Source organism: Neoarius graeffei, chromosome 21 (genome assembly GCF_027579695.1).
Source record: "Neoarius graeffei isolate fNeoGra1 chromosome 21, fNeoGra1.pri, whole genome shotgun sequence".
NCBI classification, from domain to species: domain Eukaryota; kingdom Metazoa; phylum Chordata; class Actinopteri; order Siluriformes; family Ariidae; genus Neoarius; species Neoarius graeffei.
In genome coordinates, this window is record NC_083589.1 from 32,468,335 (window position 1) to 32,488,142 (window position 19,808).

Genomic DNA, 19,808 nt, shown 5'->3' on the forward strand with positions numbered 1-19,808 from the left:
ATTGTGACTCTAAATCAGGATCTTTCTACTTTATTATTCTTCTCTTTCTCTTCTTATTATTATTCTCATCATGTTTTTTAGGATGCTATTTCTCCCTCATTTTTCAACCAATCATCACCAGATTTCAAATGAAAAATACCTCTGGGCTGAATTACATTGCTGTGACTTTTGGTGCTGATCTGGATCACTGAACCAGAATGATCCGTGAGAAACCAGTTTTTTTTTTTCCAATCACTTATAACTCTGTCAATTTTCATGATTTTTTCAATTGATTTATTTTATTTTGTTCAGGGCAGCAGAGCACAACTTTTCCTCACTAAGCATTATTCTCTATCTCTTATCGTTTTGGATATATAGGGTACGGTGACCAGACGTCCCGGTTTGTAACAGCGAGCGCAAATTACTGTGGCTTTAGTCACAGGCTCTATCTAGTTTATGAACTGTTTATGTACATACAGTGTTATTAAACCAAATGATGTCTTCTGTGGTGAGTGTTTAATGATACTAAATTGACCTCCAGGGAAAAAAAAAAAAAAGAAACAAGTGACAAACAGAGACCCCAGACATGACCTTGTTTGCATTTGGGTTTGGGGAAAATCATGTGTTTTTTTAGATATTTTGGTCGAACATTTCCTATAAATGTTTTGTATCGTGTGTGCATGTAAAATGCACAATGATATTGTGTGTTCATTGTGTATTCTGTTTTTTCATCTACTCCAATGCCGAAATCTCTGTCATGGTGTGTGTGTGTGTGTGTGTGTGTGTGTGTGTGTGTGTGTGTGTGTATAGATGTGTGTGTTAAACTCCCGCTACCAAAAAGTCAGCTGAATTAAAGAACAGTGACCCCAAGCGACACGGCTAGCTCTGTTTCTTCTCTTTATACGACCTTTACCTGCTGATTATTTTCCGGTTTCATCTCAGCCTCACTGCAGCTCCGTATGGGGGAAGAGAAAGAGAGAAGAATGTGTAAAGTGCTGTGTTTGGATTAGCGATGAGCGTATCTGTTCAGCAGGGAGCCATCTTAACTCTGCTCATTATCACTGCATTTCGCATACCTGTCTCGTTAATTTTTTGAAGGATAGAATTGAATGAAATAAAATGAAGGGTTTAATTTAATATATGCTGGTGGTTTAATCACTCATGGCTGTGAGAGAGTAGGCCGGATCAGGGGTGTACGGTTTACATGCACTCTCACATCCCCAGGAGAGAAGGAAATGGAAGATAACTGTTCAATCTGCCTTTATAGTGCAAAATAACTCTCTCTCTCTCTCTCTCTCTGTCTCTCTCTCTCTGTCTCTCTCTCTCAGTTGCCATTTTGTTTGTGAACAAAATGTTAGCACTTTGGTTCGTTTAAGCTAACTCATCTGAATTTCTACAAAGTTTTTTTAGACCAGCAAGTTCTCTATTATATTTATAATGTCATAGGTGGTGATGCTCTTTGTTATACTTTAAGCAGCTCATAATATAATAATGCTGAGGTTGAACTAGGTCTTTTTTTGGCAAAATCTCAATATTAAACCTTTAATCTAGCTGCTAAATGTTGTCTAAAACACAAAGCTAATCCCAACATATCCAAACTGACTGGTTGTCATGTTTAATGCAGCTTTATTCTTGTACCAATTTCCTCTTCCAGTTTTTTTTTTGTCAAGTTTGTGAATTCACAGGTCAGCAATGTTTCGCAAAGTTTCCATTTGTGAAAGCGGTATTCTATTTATTTATTTATTTATTTATTTATTTATTGCTAATTCCTCACAAAGCATGTCCTAAACTTCTGTAGTCTTAGCACACGTCACAGCAGGGAGGTTCACTTCCTAAACTCCTGCGTGTAATAGAAGACTTTGACGAAGCTTAGAAGCAAAAGACATCTATAAAGAGAACAGGCTATAGCTTAGCGATTAGCTTGACAAGGTTGGTTCTGATGGTGCTGATGGGAGCTGAGAGCTGTTCCTTCCTTCCTTCCTTCTCTCATTGTGTCTCCATAACTTTAAACAGGAAACTAATCCACAGTGCCCTAATTGCGTTCCACCTCTCAAATGATGCCTAATCCTCTCCCGGTGCATTGTGGTATATATGGTGACACTTCCACTGCTCTCCTAATGAGTTTTTAAAAGACATAATGCCGGTCTATTAAATGGTGATTTTTTTTTTCTTAAAAAAGGACGGTTTGTCTTTGCAAGCATCAGATGTCACAGCAGGACGACGTTGGATTAAGCTTTCATTCTCGAAACGCACCATTATTGTAGCACCAAATCGGCAGATTGATTGAGACTTTTAATTAAACTCCAATGATTATAGTGGGAATCTGAAATGGAAAAGAGAAATAAAGTTCATTTCATCGGACTAATTATCAACCCAATGTCACCATCAGGCCCCACAGGTCCAAAAATACACACTCATAACGTGTGTAAAGGGCAAAGGATGACTTCCATCTCCACTGTTCCATCCACACTACCGTTTTGCTAATGCCAATGTATAATTCCTCATTTCATCCAACACATTTTTAATGGATGTGGATAAAGGGGGCGATTATAATGTGAACATTGAATGGAACAGAAAGATTTAAAGTTCATTTCATCGGACTAATTATCAGCTAGACACAAGAGACACGTGGGCTCCACGACCAGGCTGCACAAGTACAAAAATACACACAAGTAACATGTTTAAAAGGAAATGAATCACTCTAAAAACTGCTGGACATTTGTTGCATTGATTTTACAGTTTTACAATTGCACATAACTGTACTGTTAAAGATTGGACAGTTAGAGCAGGATACCAGAGAAATACCAGAAAATGCAATGCATAGCTGCATACTGAATTTAAGTATACATTAGCAGTTGAAAATTTGGACACACCTTTTAATTCAGTGTTTTTTCTTAATTTTTTTATTAATTAAAAGACACTTCATGTCTGACAGTAATGATGGATGTCGTTTCTCTTTATTTAGTTGAGCGATTCTTGACATAATATGGATTACTACAGTTGTCAATCAGGCTATTTATTGTATTTTTATTATTTACTATTTACTGTTTGATCTCAAACACATTAAGAAGGCAAGACATTGCACAAATTAACTATTGATGAGGCACACCTCATGAAGCTGGTAAAGATGATGCCAATACACTGTCAGAAATAGGGGTAGAGTAGGAGTCTATTTCTGTTGCCTAAGGTACAATCAACACTAATGTACCCCTAAAGGCTCATTATTGGACCTTAAGGTAACTATGTGTACCTTTTTTAGGGCCAAAAAGGTACATATATGTTCCCAAGCAGTATATAAAGGGTACAAATGAGTACTTCAAAAGGTACTGCCCCAGTGACAAGCCTAAAGGAATAATAATGTCTTTTATTTTCTGAGAGTGTAGTGTGCAAAGCATCATTAAGGTAAATGCTGACTACTCTGAAGAATCTAAACTATGAACCATATTTTTGCAACTTTTTTCCACATCGTTGTGTGTCTGTTCCATATGTTATTTTATAGTTTTGATGTCTTCGGTATTGTTCTACAATTTAGAAAATAGTCCAAATACAGAAACTATGAATGAGTTGGGGTGGACAAACTTTTGACTGGTATTGAATATGTTAGCAAAAACTTTGGTTTGGTAAAGCACTGAAGTTCATCTTTTAGTATGAGTGTAATGCAAAGGTGATTGAATCAGCTAGTTGAAGCAAGAGGTGGCTACAAGGTCAAGCCTTCAATCCAAAGGTTGTGCATTAAAATCCCAGCACTGCCAAGGTTGTGTTGGCTCTTTCAGCACAAGCCTTAAACATTAGCTGATGAATCCTTCCTTGTAAGCAAATGTAAGTTGCTTTGGATAAACATGTCAGGCAAATGTAATGGATTAAGGCAATTTTTTTTATGACCAAAATTATATTTATCTCATTTTATTAAATATAGGAATGTATTTTTGATAGCTATTTTGTCACTGCTATAGCAAGTTATGAGTGTTTGAAATATGCTATGTAATATATCTGTCCATATGTCGAAGCAATGGCCATAAACGAGATTCGCTGAGATCTGTGCGAGACTTCATTGGACGGAAGTAAAACGTACAGCAGAAATCAAAGTGACCAACATCTGCCAACGTTGTCAAAAGACGCGCGCGCCCTCTTTCAAATGCTGATGTAATCAAGCCGGAAGTTTTGTTTGCTTTGATCGCAATCAGGAAAGTTTGAAAAAAGTAGGCAGTAATCATCATTTAAACTCGTTTTTGTGCAATATTTCATTTGGAAAACAGTTTTCAAAATGGTGGCACTGACACCTGGCTGACACGTCATGTTTCAAAGTCTCGCACAAGTCTCGTGAAGATCGCGCGGATAAGCGACGCCTGCCACGGACCAAACAAACTAAATTCAACATGGCTAAAAACCGAATAGGCTGATAAGTATAATATTTAATTGCAATTAGTTACCAATATGAGTCATGATATAAGGTTACTAAAACCTAAAACGTAATTGAATAATACGTTAATTAAGAAATAAAGCAAGTTTAAAAATGACTTCAGTTCTCCTTTAATAGTTTTCTGCCATTTTGTATTATACATTTTGACAGGAAAAATAACTGAATATCTGCATTTCTGTCTCACCCCCCCCCCCCCCCAGTGGGGGGAGGTGTTTTCCTCAAGCCTGTGTCCTCTACCAGAGGCCTGGAGTTTGAGGTTTCTGCGCAGTATCTTAGCTGTTCCTAGGACTGCACTCTTCTGGACATAGACATGAGATGTTATACCTGGAATGTGCTGGAGCCACTCTCCCAGTTTGGGCATCACAGCTCCTAATGCTCCTATCACCACTGGGACCACTTTGGTCTTTACCTTCCACATCTGTTCCAGTTGTACTTTCAGTCCCTGGTACTTCTCAATCTTTTTGTGCTCCTTCTGCCTGATGTTACTGACAGCTGGGATTGCCACATCTATCACAACTACATTCTTCTGCTTCCTGTCTACCATCACTATGTCTGGTGTCTGGTCGGTTAGTCAGCACCTGCTTGTCAGTCTGGAACTTGAAGTCCCAGAGGATTTTAGCACTGTTCTTCTCAACTACTTTTTGGTGGTATGTCCCACTGGGACTTGGGGACTTCTAGTCCGTACTCAGCACAGATGTTCCTGCACACTATCCCAGCCACTTGGTTATGCACTTGGTATATACAAGAACAAGAATATATGGCCTGCTCTATAATTGCGGGTACATTTCAAGTGTTGACTCTGTTAGGCATTGTCAACTCTGTTGTCGCTAAACTGGCCAATCCATTAACAGAATCGATGATAACAGAGTTGGCAGTTCCCACCATTTTGTGTCTTAACTCCACATGCTAACCTCAAACGAGCCACCACATGGCATGTTTAAAGACAGAACTTTATGGATTTTAATCATATTATTGTTTTAAAAAATGAGAGATTCACTCCGATATCACAATAACAGATTTGATGAATAATTAATCTACCATTGGTGTAAAATCCTCAACATTTTGTTCAAATTAATGAAAATAGAAACATAACAAATCTCACTGCCTTTCTAAAGTTTCCCGCCAGAGGAAGTGACATCACTCGGTGCAGGTGTCATGCATATTATTAAAAGTCTTTGCGATTTTTTATGCAGTTTTATAACAGAGTTAACAGAAGTGACAAGAACATTGGGATGGATAAAAAAAATATTATGACTGAAATTTCACATAATACAGAAAACAGACTTTCTATGCAATTGGTTTTATAACACTTAATAGAATAATCCCAAAAATACAGATTGTTTGATTGAATCACTTCATGTTTATGCAAGTTGAATGTATGAATCAGAAGTCAAAGACCGCCAATAATGTGGGGGGAGGGGTGGGAGTCATGTAGTTCATGTTTTATGGATAAATTGGGTCTAAAATGTACATCAAGCACTGCTATTGATGAAAGTTTGTCATAATTTGCATTATTGTTCAAAACTGATTCAATAAAGATTTCTTTTGTGGAAAATAACAAAAGGTTTATCTCAGAGACGTGAAATGTACCCTGAATTCTCGAATCACCCCTATCTAAGATATAATTTGATATATACATTTTTAAAAAGAATCATCTGACTAATTATTATCCTGAGTTCAAAGTGCCATCATCAAACAGCACAGGTCTGAATACACATAATAGAAATGTGTGACAGGGCAAAGAACGGCTTCCAAAGACACACCATTTTGGTAAAGTTTAAATTTGACAATGCTTCTCCGAATCTAGCAATCACTTCATCTATCAACACTGAACAGCACATGAAACACATCTGATTGTATTGGTACTTTTGAATAGAAGACTATTTTGTCTCATTTTAAAAGTCCTGATTCATTCAACTCTGGGTTTGAGCCCCGTGGCCAACGAGGGCCTTTCTGTACGGAGTTTGCATGTTCTCCCCGTGTCCGCGTGGGCTTCCTCTGGGTGCTCCGGTTTCCCACACAGTCCAAAGACATGCAGGTTAGGTTAACTGGTGACTCTAAATTGACCGTAGGTGTGAATGTGAGTGTGAATGGTTGTCTGTGTCTATGTGTCAGCCCTGTGATGACCTGGCGACTTGTCCAGGGTGTACCCCGCCTTTCGCCCGTAGTCAGCTGGGATAGGCTCCAGCTTGCCTGCGACCCTGTAGAACAGGATAAAGCAGCTAGAGATAATGAGATGAGATGATTCATTCAACATGTTATTTTTCTTCCTTTTAGCTTTCTTGACGTGTCTTACATACCATGTTAGATAGCAGTGGAAATATTACATTTAATGGGAATAATAGGGATTTATTTTGGAATTAAGCAGAAATATAAAGAGAATTAATGTAGACATTTATTAAAGAATTGAAGTGTCCTGTTTTTTATTTGTATTTTTGGTTTGTTTGTTTGTGTGTGTGTGTGTGGGGGGGGGGGGTGTTTGGGTCTGATTACAGTAGTTATTCACCCTTGCTCCTTTTCCCTGACATGGAAGACACACACTATATGCCATATTAAAAGGTCAAAGAATTGTGTCCAGCCCCACTGTTTATCAGTTACGTTAGCCATTTAGATAACGCTGTTGCTTTAATGCTATTGAATAATTAACAAATCTCGAAAGGAAAGGAGAGAATTCTTATCATCTGGCTAATTACCAACATGGATTCCTCACGCCTGAAAGATGAGACACGTGGACACTGCCATCAGGCCTCTCTGGTCTGAAAATACTCGAGTAAAGTTTACAGGGCAAAGAAGGAAGTCAATCCACACTCTTCAATCCATACATTTTTTGATAATGGCAATGAATAAATCCCCATTTCATTCCACACTAGAGTTTTTTTCTCCTTATATCTCTCTTGACACGGCTTTAGAAACGGATGTCCAGAGTCACTTTGAATTTCATCCAAGAACATCGAAAACTGAAGATAGCACTGTTGATTCTGCATCCACGCTCGAGTGAACGAGTGATTCGGACCAAAATGTTTGCTGACTTCAACAAGAGAGAGAAGGAAAGTGAGAGAGGGAAAGACAGACATTTTTCCATTTCCGTCTCTGACGCTTGCCCAGGTTTATGGGGGAAAAAAGTAATATAGGAATCGCTTTAGCTGGAAAAGGAGCATTGGTATTTAGGCTTAGCGCTCAATCTTAGCGTGATGGAGAGTTACCATTAGGCCAACCTGATTAGGAGCCCGACTTAGGCACCCGACTCATGCGTGCCATTTCCCTGATAGTGCTGGAATCTGGATTTCCCGCTTGGCTGCATCCGCATGGCCAAATTCAGCCAAGCGCAGAGTTGCGAGCTTCAAGCGGTGAAGGTAAATGCTTATTTCAGCCCCGGACGCTCTGCGCACACTCGATAGAATCCGCCACTGCGGAAATCCAATATGAAGCAAGAGGAAGGAAAAATATGAAGATTGCCGAGAGCTCAGGTTTGATGTAATATAGGAAAGACAAATTAGTATGACGACAGGAGAAGGTTTTAACTCCTGCACTGCAAAACAGAAGTTATTAGCCTGTTATAAAACTTACACAGATCTCATATGGAACATATCAGAAGTAACAGAACAAGGAGTTAAGAAGAACAGCAAAACAAACTCATTATTATTATTATTATTATTATTATAGGTATAACATTATCTGTGTGTGTGTGTGTGTGTGTGTGTGTGTGTGTGCACACGTGTGTAAAATGCTTGCCTGGGCATAAAGCCCAGCTCTACAAAAGTGATGCATTACACACACACACACACACACACACACACACACACACACACACACACTCCTCACTCAGCAAGGTCAATTCTCATTTCATCATTATTTCATCACCTGTGCATCCTGTGAGTATGTAATGATGTGTGTGTGTGTGTGTGTGTGTGTGTGTGTGTGCGCGCGCGCAGCGACTTTGGACTGCGGGAGGACGACTCTGGGTTTCTCCACATGAACAGAACAATCGTTCTTTCTCTATACATCTCCTCCTCTTTCTCTCTCCCTCTGTCATCCTCCATTCTTCCGTGCTGTCATCAGGCTCCGCCCAACTTTGGAGCTGTCACTCCAGAACAAGATGGCCATTTAGGCAAGCGCACAATCGCACACTTGTGTGTGTGTGATGAAACGTGATCGTGGGTCGTGGCCGCTCTGGCCGTCAGGGAAAGGAGGAACAGACCGAAGGCTGTGTCACACTCCTCCTCTCCGGCCTCTTCCCAACAATTACCTTCAATTAGAGGAGCACACAGAGCCTGAATGGAGCCCCATTAGGGGCTGAGAGGGAGCGGCTGGAGACACGCCAGGCCTACTAGGTTACACACACACACACACACACACACACACACACACACACACACACACACACACCTTCAGCATGTCTAACTGTCTCCATCTCTGTCTATCTTCTATTGTCTGTCTGTCTGTCTGTCTGTGTCTGCTCCTCCTCTTTCCCTATGGTTCTCATAGCAGTGTGACTGAATTTACCACCATCTCACTTTCTTTCTCTCTCTCCATCCTCATATCTCTTCCCTTTCCCCCTCACGCCTTCTTGCTCTTTTTCTTGGGAAAGCACTAGTACAAAAATACTGGTATGTTACTGGGTGGTTAGACCAGGATGGGAGACTAAAACACACACACACACACACACACACACACACACACACACACACAGTTCTTTTGAAGTTTTCAGCCCACCTACTGAGAAAGGTGTCTTCATTTGAACTGTGTGTATGTGTGTGTGAGAGAGAACTCACATCAGAGAGTTAATTAAGGCCTTTATACCTGAACTCACTGAAGCAAAATAAAGCATAAAGCATAAAGAAAGAGTAACCATCCACTTTAATAGGAACACCTGTACCCCAGCTCATTCATGCAATTATCCAATCAGGCAATCATGTGTTAGATGCACAATAAGATTTTGACCATTGCATGACCGGTGGTGCCAGATGAGCTGGTTTGATTTTTTTTTTTCCCAAAAACTGCTGATCTACTGGAATTTTCAGACACAACAGTCTCAAGAGTTTAGATAGAATGATGGGAAAACAAAACAAAACAAAAAACTCTGCTGAACCCAAAACTCAAACAACCACTGTGTACAACTGTGGTGAGCAGAAAAGGATCTCAGAATGCACAATACTTTGAAGTTTGAGGGGGATGGGCTACAACAGCAGAAGACCACACTGGATTCCACTCCTGTCAGTCAAGAACAGGAATCTGGGGCTCCAGTAGGCACAGACTCCCCAAAGATGGAGTGTGGAGTGTGTGTGTGTGTGTGTGTGTGTGTGTGTGTGTGTGTTAGTGTTTCACGCACACACACACACACACACACACACACACACACACACACACACACAAGTGAGTGGGTGTGAGAGAAAAAGATAGTCAGAGGTAGGTGTGTGTGTGTGTGTGTGTGTGTGTGTGTGTGTGTGTGTGTTAGAGAGTGTTTCATACACAAGTGAGTGGGTGTGAGAGAAAAAGGTAGTCAGAGGTGTGTATGTGTTAGAGAGTGTTACACACACATATACACACACACACACACGAGTGAGTGGGTGTGAGAGAAAAAGGTAGTCAGAGGTGTGTGTGTGTGTGTGTGTGTGTGTGTGTGTGTGTGTGTGTGTGTGTTAGAGAGTGTTTCATACACAAGTGAGTGGGTGTGAGAGAAAAAGGTAGTCAGAGGTGTGTGTTAGAGAGTGTTACACACACACACACACACACACATACAAGTGAGTGGGTGTGAAAGAAAAAGATAGTCAGAGGTGTGTGTGTGTGTGTGTGTGTGTGTGTGTGTGTGTTAGAGTGTTTCACACACACGAGTGAGTGGGTGTGAGAGAAAAAGATAGTCAGAGGTGTGTGTGTTTGTGTGTGTGTGTGTGTGTGTGTGTGTGTGTGTGTGTGTGTGTTCGCATGCATCAGTGGAGCTGCGATAAAGTTTGCAATGTTTTCTAATTAGAAGCTGGCAAAAATGTGATCATTAGTTTTTCAATTAAATGATACAGCATTCCACAAAGCCTGGTCTAATCAGACTGTAATTAATACAGACATTTTTATTATTATTTATTTATTCTGTAAGTTTAATTTATTTTTCCCTTTCTTTCAATAAGAGAGTGAAACACAGTGGCTGTGCATCATAAATAGTATGATTGAAGTGAATATGTTGGCCACAGCTGCTTAAGTAGCTGCAGTCAAAGCTTCTTGTTAAATTATGTAGAAATTTTAATACTTCAGACTTCAGTCTCCGGTCATAAACTAAAAATGTGTTTATTTACTATAGTTTGCCAGTGCATTGGCTTATGACAGTATGGATCCTGAATAAGCATTAGCTATTTTCCTCACACAGCGCTAGAATTATGTTCACTCATTGCTAACTAGCTACAAACATACGTCATACACACTACTTGTTTTACACTAATACACTTACAATAATTTTACAAGACAAATTTGACTGAACAAATCATGAATTCGCTAATTATTCAAGCAGTGTTTTGAGAGATATTCTTGTTGTATTACTGTATTGGTTTACAGGTTTTCTAATAGGCTTAGCTTATTTATTGTAAAGCCAGTTTATGCAGTAGCTTGTTTACCATAATGCTAATTCATGTGCTAGCTTGTTTACAATAATACCATTTCCTGAGTCATTGACTAACAAGTTAGCTGAGTAAGCTAGCAACAACACAAGCTGTGAAGACATGTCACGTTAGCTAGCTAACTTTAATGACTGAAAGATTAGCATACACAAACATAGCTATTAGCAGCTATGATTAGCTGCTTACTTTAATTTCACTTTTAAGCCTATTCCTTGATCAGGGTAATGAAATTGGTGCAAAGAGGAATGAAATTAATGACAAAGAATGCTAAGGTGACACACTTGGTTCATATTCAACCAAAATAAGGGAACTGAAAAGGAAGCTAGTCTTTATTGTAGATGTAAGCTAATTTGGTTGATTAGTATGAGTATAGGCCAGTCTGTATACTGTATGCTTTTCTACATGATTGACAGTATTCACACACACACACACACACACACACACACACACACACACACACACACCCCTCAGGCTTTACATTAATACAATCACTTGACAAGACTGAATCAAAAACCCTGCACATCCCAAAGTGTGTTTGTGTAAATCAAGAGATAAGATCTGAGTAAAGGTAGGTGATTAGGCTTCTTAAGCCACAACTAATTATAAGCTCTGTGCACTAAGTACTGACAAGGTGTTAATTAAACCATCGCACTCATCAAACTACTTTGGTAGGGTAACAATCTGTGGGTTTGTGTGTGTGTGTGTGGGGGGTGTTATTGTAGTTATCCTTGTTGTACTGTATTTTCTCCAGAGATTATGAATCTCCTCTAAAAACAATATCGCAGCTCCAGGTGCCTTGTGCCTTGTGTTCCTGGGATAGGCTACACCTCTGAAAAAAATATGTTATTTACCAGCTGGGAGGTCCGTATCGTGAAATACTGTGACCAAGGTCTTGAAAGTACTGACCGAGGCCCTCTGGGCCGAGGTCAGTATTCAAGGCTGAGGTCACAGTATTTCACCATACGGACCGACCTTAAGCTGGTAAATAATATATTTATTTTTTTCTTTACCAAATTCTAACAGAGAACGAGAGCGCCCGAAAGGGAAAACCGAGGTGAGCTGCCATTTTGAATCCTCATTCACAGCTGTAATGCAAATTGCTTCCTCCTCGGTATACAAGTGCCTTCCATGGCAGGAAAATAAAACTACATTTTGCCACCTATGTAGTCCCCTATTTATACAAAATTGAGTCATTCAGGATTCAGCCATGTTTTTGCTTGGCGTTAGCAAGTTACAGGTTTTTAGCTTTCTCCCGAAATGTTTTATTTTATTTCTTCTTCCTCAGGGTAGTAAAACTCGCTTTCACTGTGAACACTGTCGTTATCACTATCCACGCTGTAAAATTAATGCTATTTTGAATCCTCATTCACGGCTGTAATGCAAATGGCTTCCTCCTCGGTATACAAGTGCATGTCCATGGCAGGAAAAAAACTACATTTTGCCACCTATGTAGTCCCCTATTTATACAAATAGGAGTCATTCAGGATTCAGCCATGTTTTTGCTCGGCGTTAGCAATTTAGAGGTTTTTAGCTTTCTCCTGAAATGTTTTATTTTATTTCTTCTTCCTCTGGGTAGGAAAACTCACTTTTGCTGTGAAGACTGTCGTTATTGCTATCCATGCTGTAAAATTAATGCTATTCTCCTGAGAAATGCTGGCAAAAATGTATAAGATTTTTGATAATCTTATAAATAAATCTTATAAAAAAAGATAAATATTAACAAAAAATGTTACTATGTTTGTTGTTGTTGTGAATGAGCGAGTCACCAGAGGTCCATAACCGGGGTCTGTAACTGGGGTCCGTACCGTAGGATACGGACCCGCTTGCTAGCCAATCAGAGTGCAGGATTTGATGGAAACCGGACCGTGAAAAAAAAAAAAAGCAGTTACTGATGATGAATGAATTAGGCTGACCAGACATCCCCATTTTACGAGGACAGTCCCTGTTTTTGGTGGCCTGTCCCCAGCTGGAGCTGTCCCCGGAAATGTCCCCATTTTTAACCATGACCGACAGACCCCCCAAAAAACCCAAAAAACAAACAAAAACAAACCCAGACCGAAATATCTATCAGATTTCAGCAGACACTTCACATATTGTTTTGTGGATCACTTTAAGACCAATAGAAGAGATGTTCTAGAACACCTCTGGTGATAGCCTTTCCAGTATTTTGACTGGTGGAGCTGAGGAACAACTTTTTAGTGGAGCACTATAATCTTTGCCTCAACTAAAGTCATTCATTCAACTTTGACAGATCACTTCATCCGCTCCTGGACAGGTGAACCATAGTCTTTTCTTGTAGGCCGAAGTGACATTGTTTGCCATCTATGTTATTTAGCCTTTAAATGTGTAAGCTATATTTTGCAATGTTGTATATGACATAATGTCATTTGTCACAATGTATTGAGATGTAGGGGTTAACTTGACAAACCGTAGCCTACTGCAGCTAATGCTAGCAGGAGAAAGCTCAGTGCAGTGCCAACCATTCAGCTGAAGTTGTTGCTAAATGTAGTGTTGCTATAACAGAAATCCAGCTGAGGTAAATTGTAACAGTTCAATGCCATAAGCTAACTTCCACACAAATTGGTGTGTTATCACCCAGAATAGCTGGTTATGGAATGCTGTCGGCTTATGATAATGTTACCAAAGTGTCAGTAATTTGTGTAATTTGTTGTAATGTGTAGTGGACTACACATTTTGATTAAGGCTACTCATTTAGGCTAGGTCATCAATTCAGCTACAATGGTACTTGAAAGTTTGTGAACCCTTTAGAATTTTCTATATTTCTGCATAAATATGACCGAAAACATCATCAGATTTTCACACAAGTCCTAAAAGTAGATAAAGAGAACCCAGTTAAACAAATGAGACAAAAATATTATACTTGGTCATTTATTTATTGAGGAAAATGATCTAATGTTACATATCTGTGAGTGGCAAAAGCATGTGAACTTCTAGGATTAGCAGTTAATTTGAAGGTGAAATTAGAGTCAGATGTTTTCAATCAATGGGATGACAATCAGGTGTGAGTGGGCACCCTGTTTTATTTAAAGAACAGGGATCTATCAAAGTCTGATCTTCACAACACATATTTGTGGAAGTGTATCATGGCACAAACAAAGGAGATTTCTGAGGACCTCAGAAAAAGCATTGTTGATGCTCATCAGGCTGGAAAAGGTTACAAAACCATCTCTAAAGAGTTTGGACTCCACCAATCCACAGTCAGACAGATTGTGTACAAATGGAGGAAATTCAAGACCATTATTACCCTCCCCAGGAGTGGTCGACCAACAAAGATCACTCCAAGAGCAAGGCATGTAATAGTCGGCGAGGTCACAAAGGACCCCAGGGTAACTTCTAAGCAACTGAAGGCCTCTCTCACATTGGCTAATATTAATGTTCATGAGTCCACCATCAGGAGAACACTGAACAACAATGGTGTGCTTGGCAGGGTTGCAAGGAGAAAGCCACTGTTCTCCAAAAAGAACATAGCTGCTCATCTGCAGTTTGCTAAAGATCACGTGGACAAGCCAGAAGACTACTGGAAAAAATGTTTTGTGCACAGATGAGACCAAAATAGAACTTTTTGGTTTAAATGAGAAGTGTTATGTTTGGAGAAAGGAAAACACTGCATTCCAGCATAAGAACCTTATCCCATCTGTGAAACATGGTGGTGGTAGTATCATGATTTGGGCCTGTTTTGCTGCATCTGGGTCAGGACAGCTTACCATCAATGATGGAACAATGAATTCTGAATTATACCAGTGAATTCTAAAGGAAAATGTCAGGACATCTGTCCATGAACTGAATCTCAAGAGAAGGTGGGTCATGCAGCAAGAAAACGACCCTAAGCACACAAGTCGTTCTACCAAATAATGGTTAAAGAAGAATAAAGTTAATGTTTTGGAATGGCCAAGTCAAAGTCCTGACCTTAATCCAATGGAAATGTTGTGGAAGGACCTGAAGCAGGGGAGGATTGGCCATCGGGAGTAGCAGGAGTTTTCCCGGTGGGCCGGTGGTTCAGTGTGGGCCAGTGGAGAAAAAAAAATACAGTTGCGCTGGCCTTTAATATGATAAGCAATGTTAACAGTTCCTCTAGTGTCTGGGTAATCAGCATTGGCTTACATGGGCATCAGTCATGGGGCTGTTGGCCAATCACAGCCGAGCCGAAGGCCGAGGGTTTCGGTCTGGCCCCCTTCTCCCTCTTCATCTGTCAATCAATTAATCAGCTGTGCAAAAATGGAGAAGAAACGCAAGGGAGGAGCACAAAAATTAAGAGAAAAGAAAAGGCACGCACTACAAGCAGATGCGGCCAAGTGTCAGAAACTGACAAATATATTTTCTGCTGCTGTATCCTCTGCACCATCTTCAGCGGCACCTGCAGCTCTCGTGGCGTCGCCGTCTGGAGGACAACATGACCCGGAGGGGGATGCTACTCAGGTGGACGGCTGTAATGTCTCATCTCATCTCATTATCTCTAGCTGCTTTATCCTGTTCTACAGGGTCGCAGGCAAGCTGGAGCCTATCCCAGCTGACTACGGGCGAAAGGCGGGGTACACCCTGGACAAGTCGCCAGGTCATCACAGGGCTGACACATAGACACAGACAACCATTCACACTCACATTCACACCTACGGTCAATTTAGAGTCACCAGTTAACCTAACCTGCATGTCTTTGGACTGTGGGGGAAAACGGAGCACCCGGAGGAAACCCACGCGGACACGGGGAGAACATGCAAACTCTGCACAGAAAGGCCCTCGCCGGCCATGGGGCTCGAACCCGGACCTTCTTGCTGTGAGGCGACAGCGCTAACCACTACGCCACCGTGCTGCCCCGGCTGTAATGTAATAACATTATTTAGCTAGCTTGCTAACTTTTAGCACAACACATTTAGGCTAGTTTGGCTGTAAAAACGTCATTATTGTGTATGGACTACACTAGTACTGCTAGGCCTAGTATACTAGCAACATAACATTTTTTTAACCATCTTAGCCCTATTATCCAAAAAAAAAATATTTTACTGATATTTTGGTTTAGTGGTTTACTAAAACAATACTAACAGTACTAATCTCTTATTTAGACTGAAGATGATCCAGCTACTGCTAGAGGAAGCCAAACCCAGGAAGTCAGTGCTCTCTCTTCAAAAGTTGATTTTTTTACAAAGCCAAAACCAGAGGACTTAGATTATTTCTTGAGTCATCATCCCCAGCAGAAGGCAGAGAAGGCTATAGTGCAGAGAGCTTTTTCTTGCAAAGATGGCACAAATAAATGGCTTTCATACAGTGAAGACACACAACCACTCTTCTGCTTCCTTTGTATGGCATTTGCTAATGCTACAGATAGCAGTTCGTTCATCACTGGCATGACAGACCAGAAACACATACATCGGAGAGTGGAAGAACATGAGAGGAGCAATCTACACAGAGGTTGTGCAGAAGCATATTTCCTTAGGTCCTCAAAACGCAATGTTGAGAACCTTCTCATGGGACATCAGATGTCTCTTTGTAAAGTGCAGGTGCGCAAGAGGCAGCAAGTGTTGGAGCGCATCACAGATGTGGTGAAGCTCATTGGAAAAAGAGGTTTGAGCCACAGAGGGTCACAGTCGGAGACAGCATACATGCTTGATGATGATACAGTGGACCATGGCAACTTCTTGGAAATTATTGTGTTGCTTTCAAAATATGATGTTTGCCTCAAGGAACAATGAGCTACTTGAAGAGGACGAAGAAACAGAGCTGGAGGTTGAGGCTGCTCTGCCACCAAAAAGGGGTTGAAGAAAGAAACCCATGCCTGGAGAGATGTCCCAAGAGGAGACTGTGTCTGACACAGGGGCATTGTACAGAATCAATGTCCACAATCGCATCATGGATACAGTCATTGAGAGCATGCACCAGCGATTCCTCAAAAATGGCACCTTGTATGCTGATTTGGCTCTTCTGGACCCAAAAAACTTCAGCAAGGTAAAATCATATTCAAGTGGTTTCCCAGAGACAGCACTCAAAGATCTGAGCAAATGTTTACTACCATTTGATGACAGGGCAACGGTCACCAATTTACAGAGTGAGCTCCTCAGTCTGGCAGGACAGTGGGATAAGTTGAAGGCCTCAATATTTGAGGAATACACAACCAAGACAGCAAAAGAGGTTGGGTCAGAGGATGCTGAAAATGAGATGGAGATGGTGAACACAAAGTGCTCATCTTGCAAGGACTGCCCATTGTGTTGCTACCATATGCTGAGGAAGTACAACCTCCTGAAAGATGCATACCACATAATCGGCCTTGCATACAAGTTCCTGCTTACACTGTCAGTCACACAGGTAGCATGCGAGCGCAGCTTTTCAACACTAAAATTCATCAAGGACAGGCTCAGGAGCACTCTCTCTCTCAGCAGCACCTGGAGGGATTTATGCTCATGGCCACTCAGCAAGATGTTCTTAAGATGCTGGATAGCGAGGACATCATAGATGGTGTTGCAGAGAAAAGTGTGCTGTTGCAGAGAAAAGTGTACTGCTGCAGAAACTGCTACTTCAGTAAGGTGATGATATGTTAACTATTATGGTATGATCATTATTAGTGTGACTTACATGTTCACCAATCTTCACACTATTAAGCAACTATTGCAGACCATTTTAAGTAATTATAAAAACTATTATATATTTGTTCTAATCAAGGCCTCAGGTTAAATGATGTGTCATTATCCCTTCAATAATGTTTACATGCATTTTTTTTGTCTCCCACATATCTCATCTCATTATCTCTAGCCGCTTTATCCTGTTCTACAGGGTCGCAGGTAAGCTGGAGCCTATCCCAGCTGACTACGGGCGAAAGGCGGGGTACACCCTGGACAAGTCACCAGGTCATCACAGGGCTGACACATAGACACAGACAACCATTCACACTCACATTCACACCTACGGTCAATTTAGAGTCACCAGTTAACCTAACCTGCATGTCTTTGGACTGTGGGGGAAACCGGAGCACCTGGAGGAAACCCACGCGGACACGGGGAGAACATGCAAACTCCACACAGAAAGGCCCTCACCGGCCACGGGGCTCGAACCCAGGACCTTCTTGCTGTGAGGCAACAGCGCTAACCACTACACCACCGTGCCGCCCTCTCCCACATATACAACCCCGATTCCAAAAAAGTTGGGACAAAGTACAAATTCTAAATAAAAACGGAATGCAATGATGTGGAAGTTTCAAAATTCCATATTTTATTCAGAATAGAACATAGATGACATATCAAATGTTTAAACTGAGAAAATGTATCATTTAAAGAGAAAAATTAGGTGATTTTAAATTTCATGACAACAACACATCTCAAAAAAGTTGGGACAAGGCCATGTTTACCACTGTGAGACATCCCCTTTTCTCTTTACAACAGTCTGTAAACGTCTGGAGACTGAGGAGACAAGTTGCTCAAGTTTAGGGATAGGAATGTTAACCCATTCTTGTCTAATGTAGGATTCTAGTTGCTCAACTGTCTTAGGTCTTTTTTGTCGTATCTTCCGTTTTATGATGCGCCAAATGTTTTCTATGGGTGAAAGATCTGGACTGCAGGCTGGCCAGTTCAGTACCCGGACCCTTCTTCTACGCAGTCATGATGCTGTAATTGATGCAGTATGTGGTTTGGCATTGTCATGTTGGAAAATGCAAGGTCTTCCCTGAAAGAGACGTCGTCTGGATGGGAGCATATGTTGCTCTAGAACCTGGATATACCTTTCAGCATTGATGGTGTCTTTCCAGATGTGTAAGCTGCCCATGCCACATGCACTAATGCAACCCCATACCATCAGAGATGCAGGCTTCTGAACTGAGCGCTGATAACAACTTGGGTCGTCCTTCTCCTCTTTAGTCCGAATGACACGGCGTCCCTGATTTCCATAAAGAACTTCAAATTTTGATTCGTCTGACCACAGAACAGTTTTCCACTTTGCCACAGTCCATTTTAAATGAGCCTTGGCCCAGAGACGACGTCTGCGCTTCTGGATCATGTTTAGATATGGCTTCTTCTTTGAACTATAGAGTTTTAGCTGGCAACGGTGGATGGCACGGTGAATTGTGTTCACAGATAATGTTCTCTGGAAATATTCCTGAGCCCATTTTGTGATTTCCAATACAGAAGCATGCCTGTATGTGATGCAGTGCTGTCTAAGGGCCCGAAGATCACGGGCACCCAGTATGGTTTTCCAGCCTTGACCCTTACGCACAGAGATTCTTCCAGATTCTCTGAATCTTTTGATGATATTATGCACTGTAGGTGATGATATGTTCAAACTCTTTGCAATTTTTCACTGTCGAACTCCTTTCTGATATTGCTACACTATTTGTCGGCGCAGAATTAGGGGGATTGGTGATCCTCTTCCCATCTTTACTTCTGAGAGCCGCTGCCACTCCAAGATGCTCTTTTTATACCCAGTAATGTTAATGACCTATTGCCAATTGACCTAATGAGTTGCAATTTGGTCCTCCAGCTGTTCCTTTTTTGTACCTTTAACTTTTCCAGCCTCTTATTGCCCCTGTCCCAACTTTTTTGAGATGTGTTGCTGTCATGAAATTTCAAATGAGCCAATATTTGGCATGAAATTTCAAAATGTCTCACTTTCGACATTTGATATGTTGTCTATGTTCTATTGTGAATACAATATCAGTTTTTGAGATTTGTAAATTATTGCATTCCATTTTTATTTACAATTTGTACTTTGTCCCAACTTTTTTGGAATCGGGGTTGTATGTGAACATATTTGTTTCGCCTCCATCATCTGCCTCCATCATCTGCCTCCAGCATCCGCCGCATTATCCACCA

The 19,808-nt window shown here is 40.8% G+C and overlaps 1 protein-coding gene across 1 annotated transcript in view; it reads left to right on the forward strand.

Moving 5' to 3' along the window:
- Positions 1 to 16,706, forward strand: part of LOC132869956 (uncharacterized) — a 102,253-nt gene extending 85,547 nt beyond the window's left edge. Inside the window, 1 exon segment of the mRNA XM_060903521.1 lies at positions 16,515 to 16,706. Within this exon segment, the coding sequence (XP_060759504.1) occupies positions 16,515 to 16,706 (192 nt within the window).
- Positions 16,707 to 19,808: the final 3,102 nt, after the last annotated feature.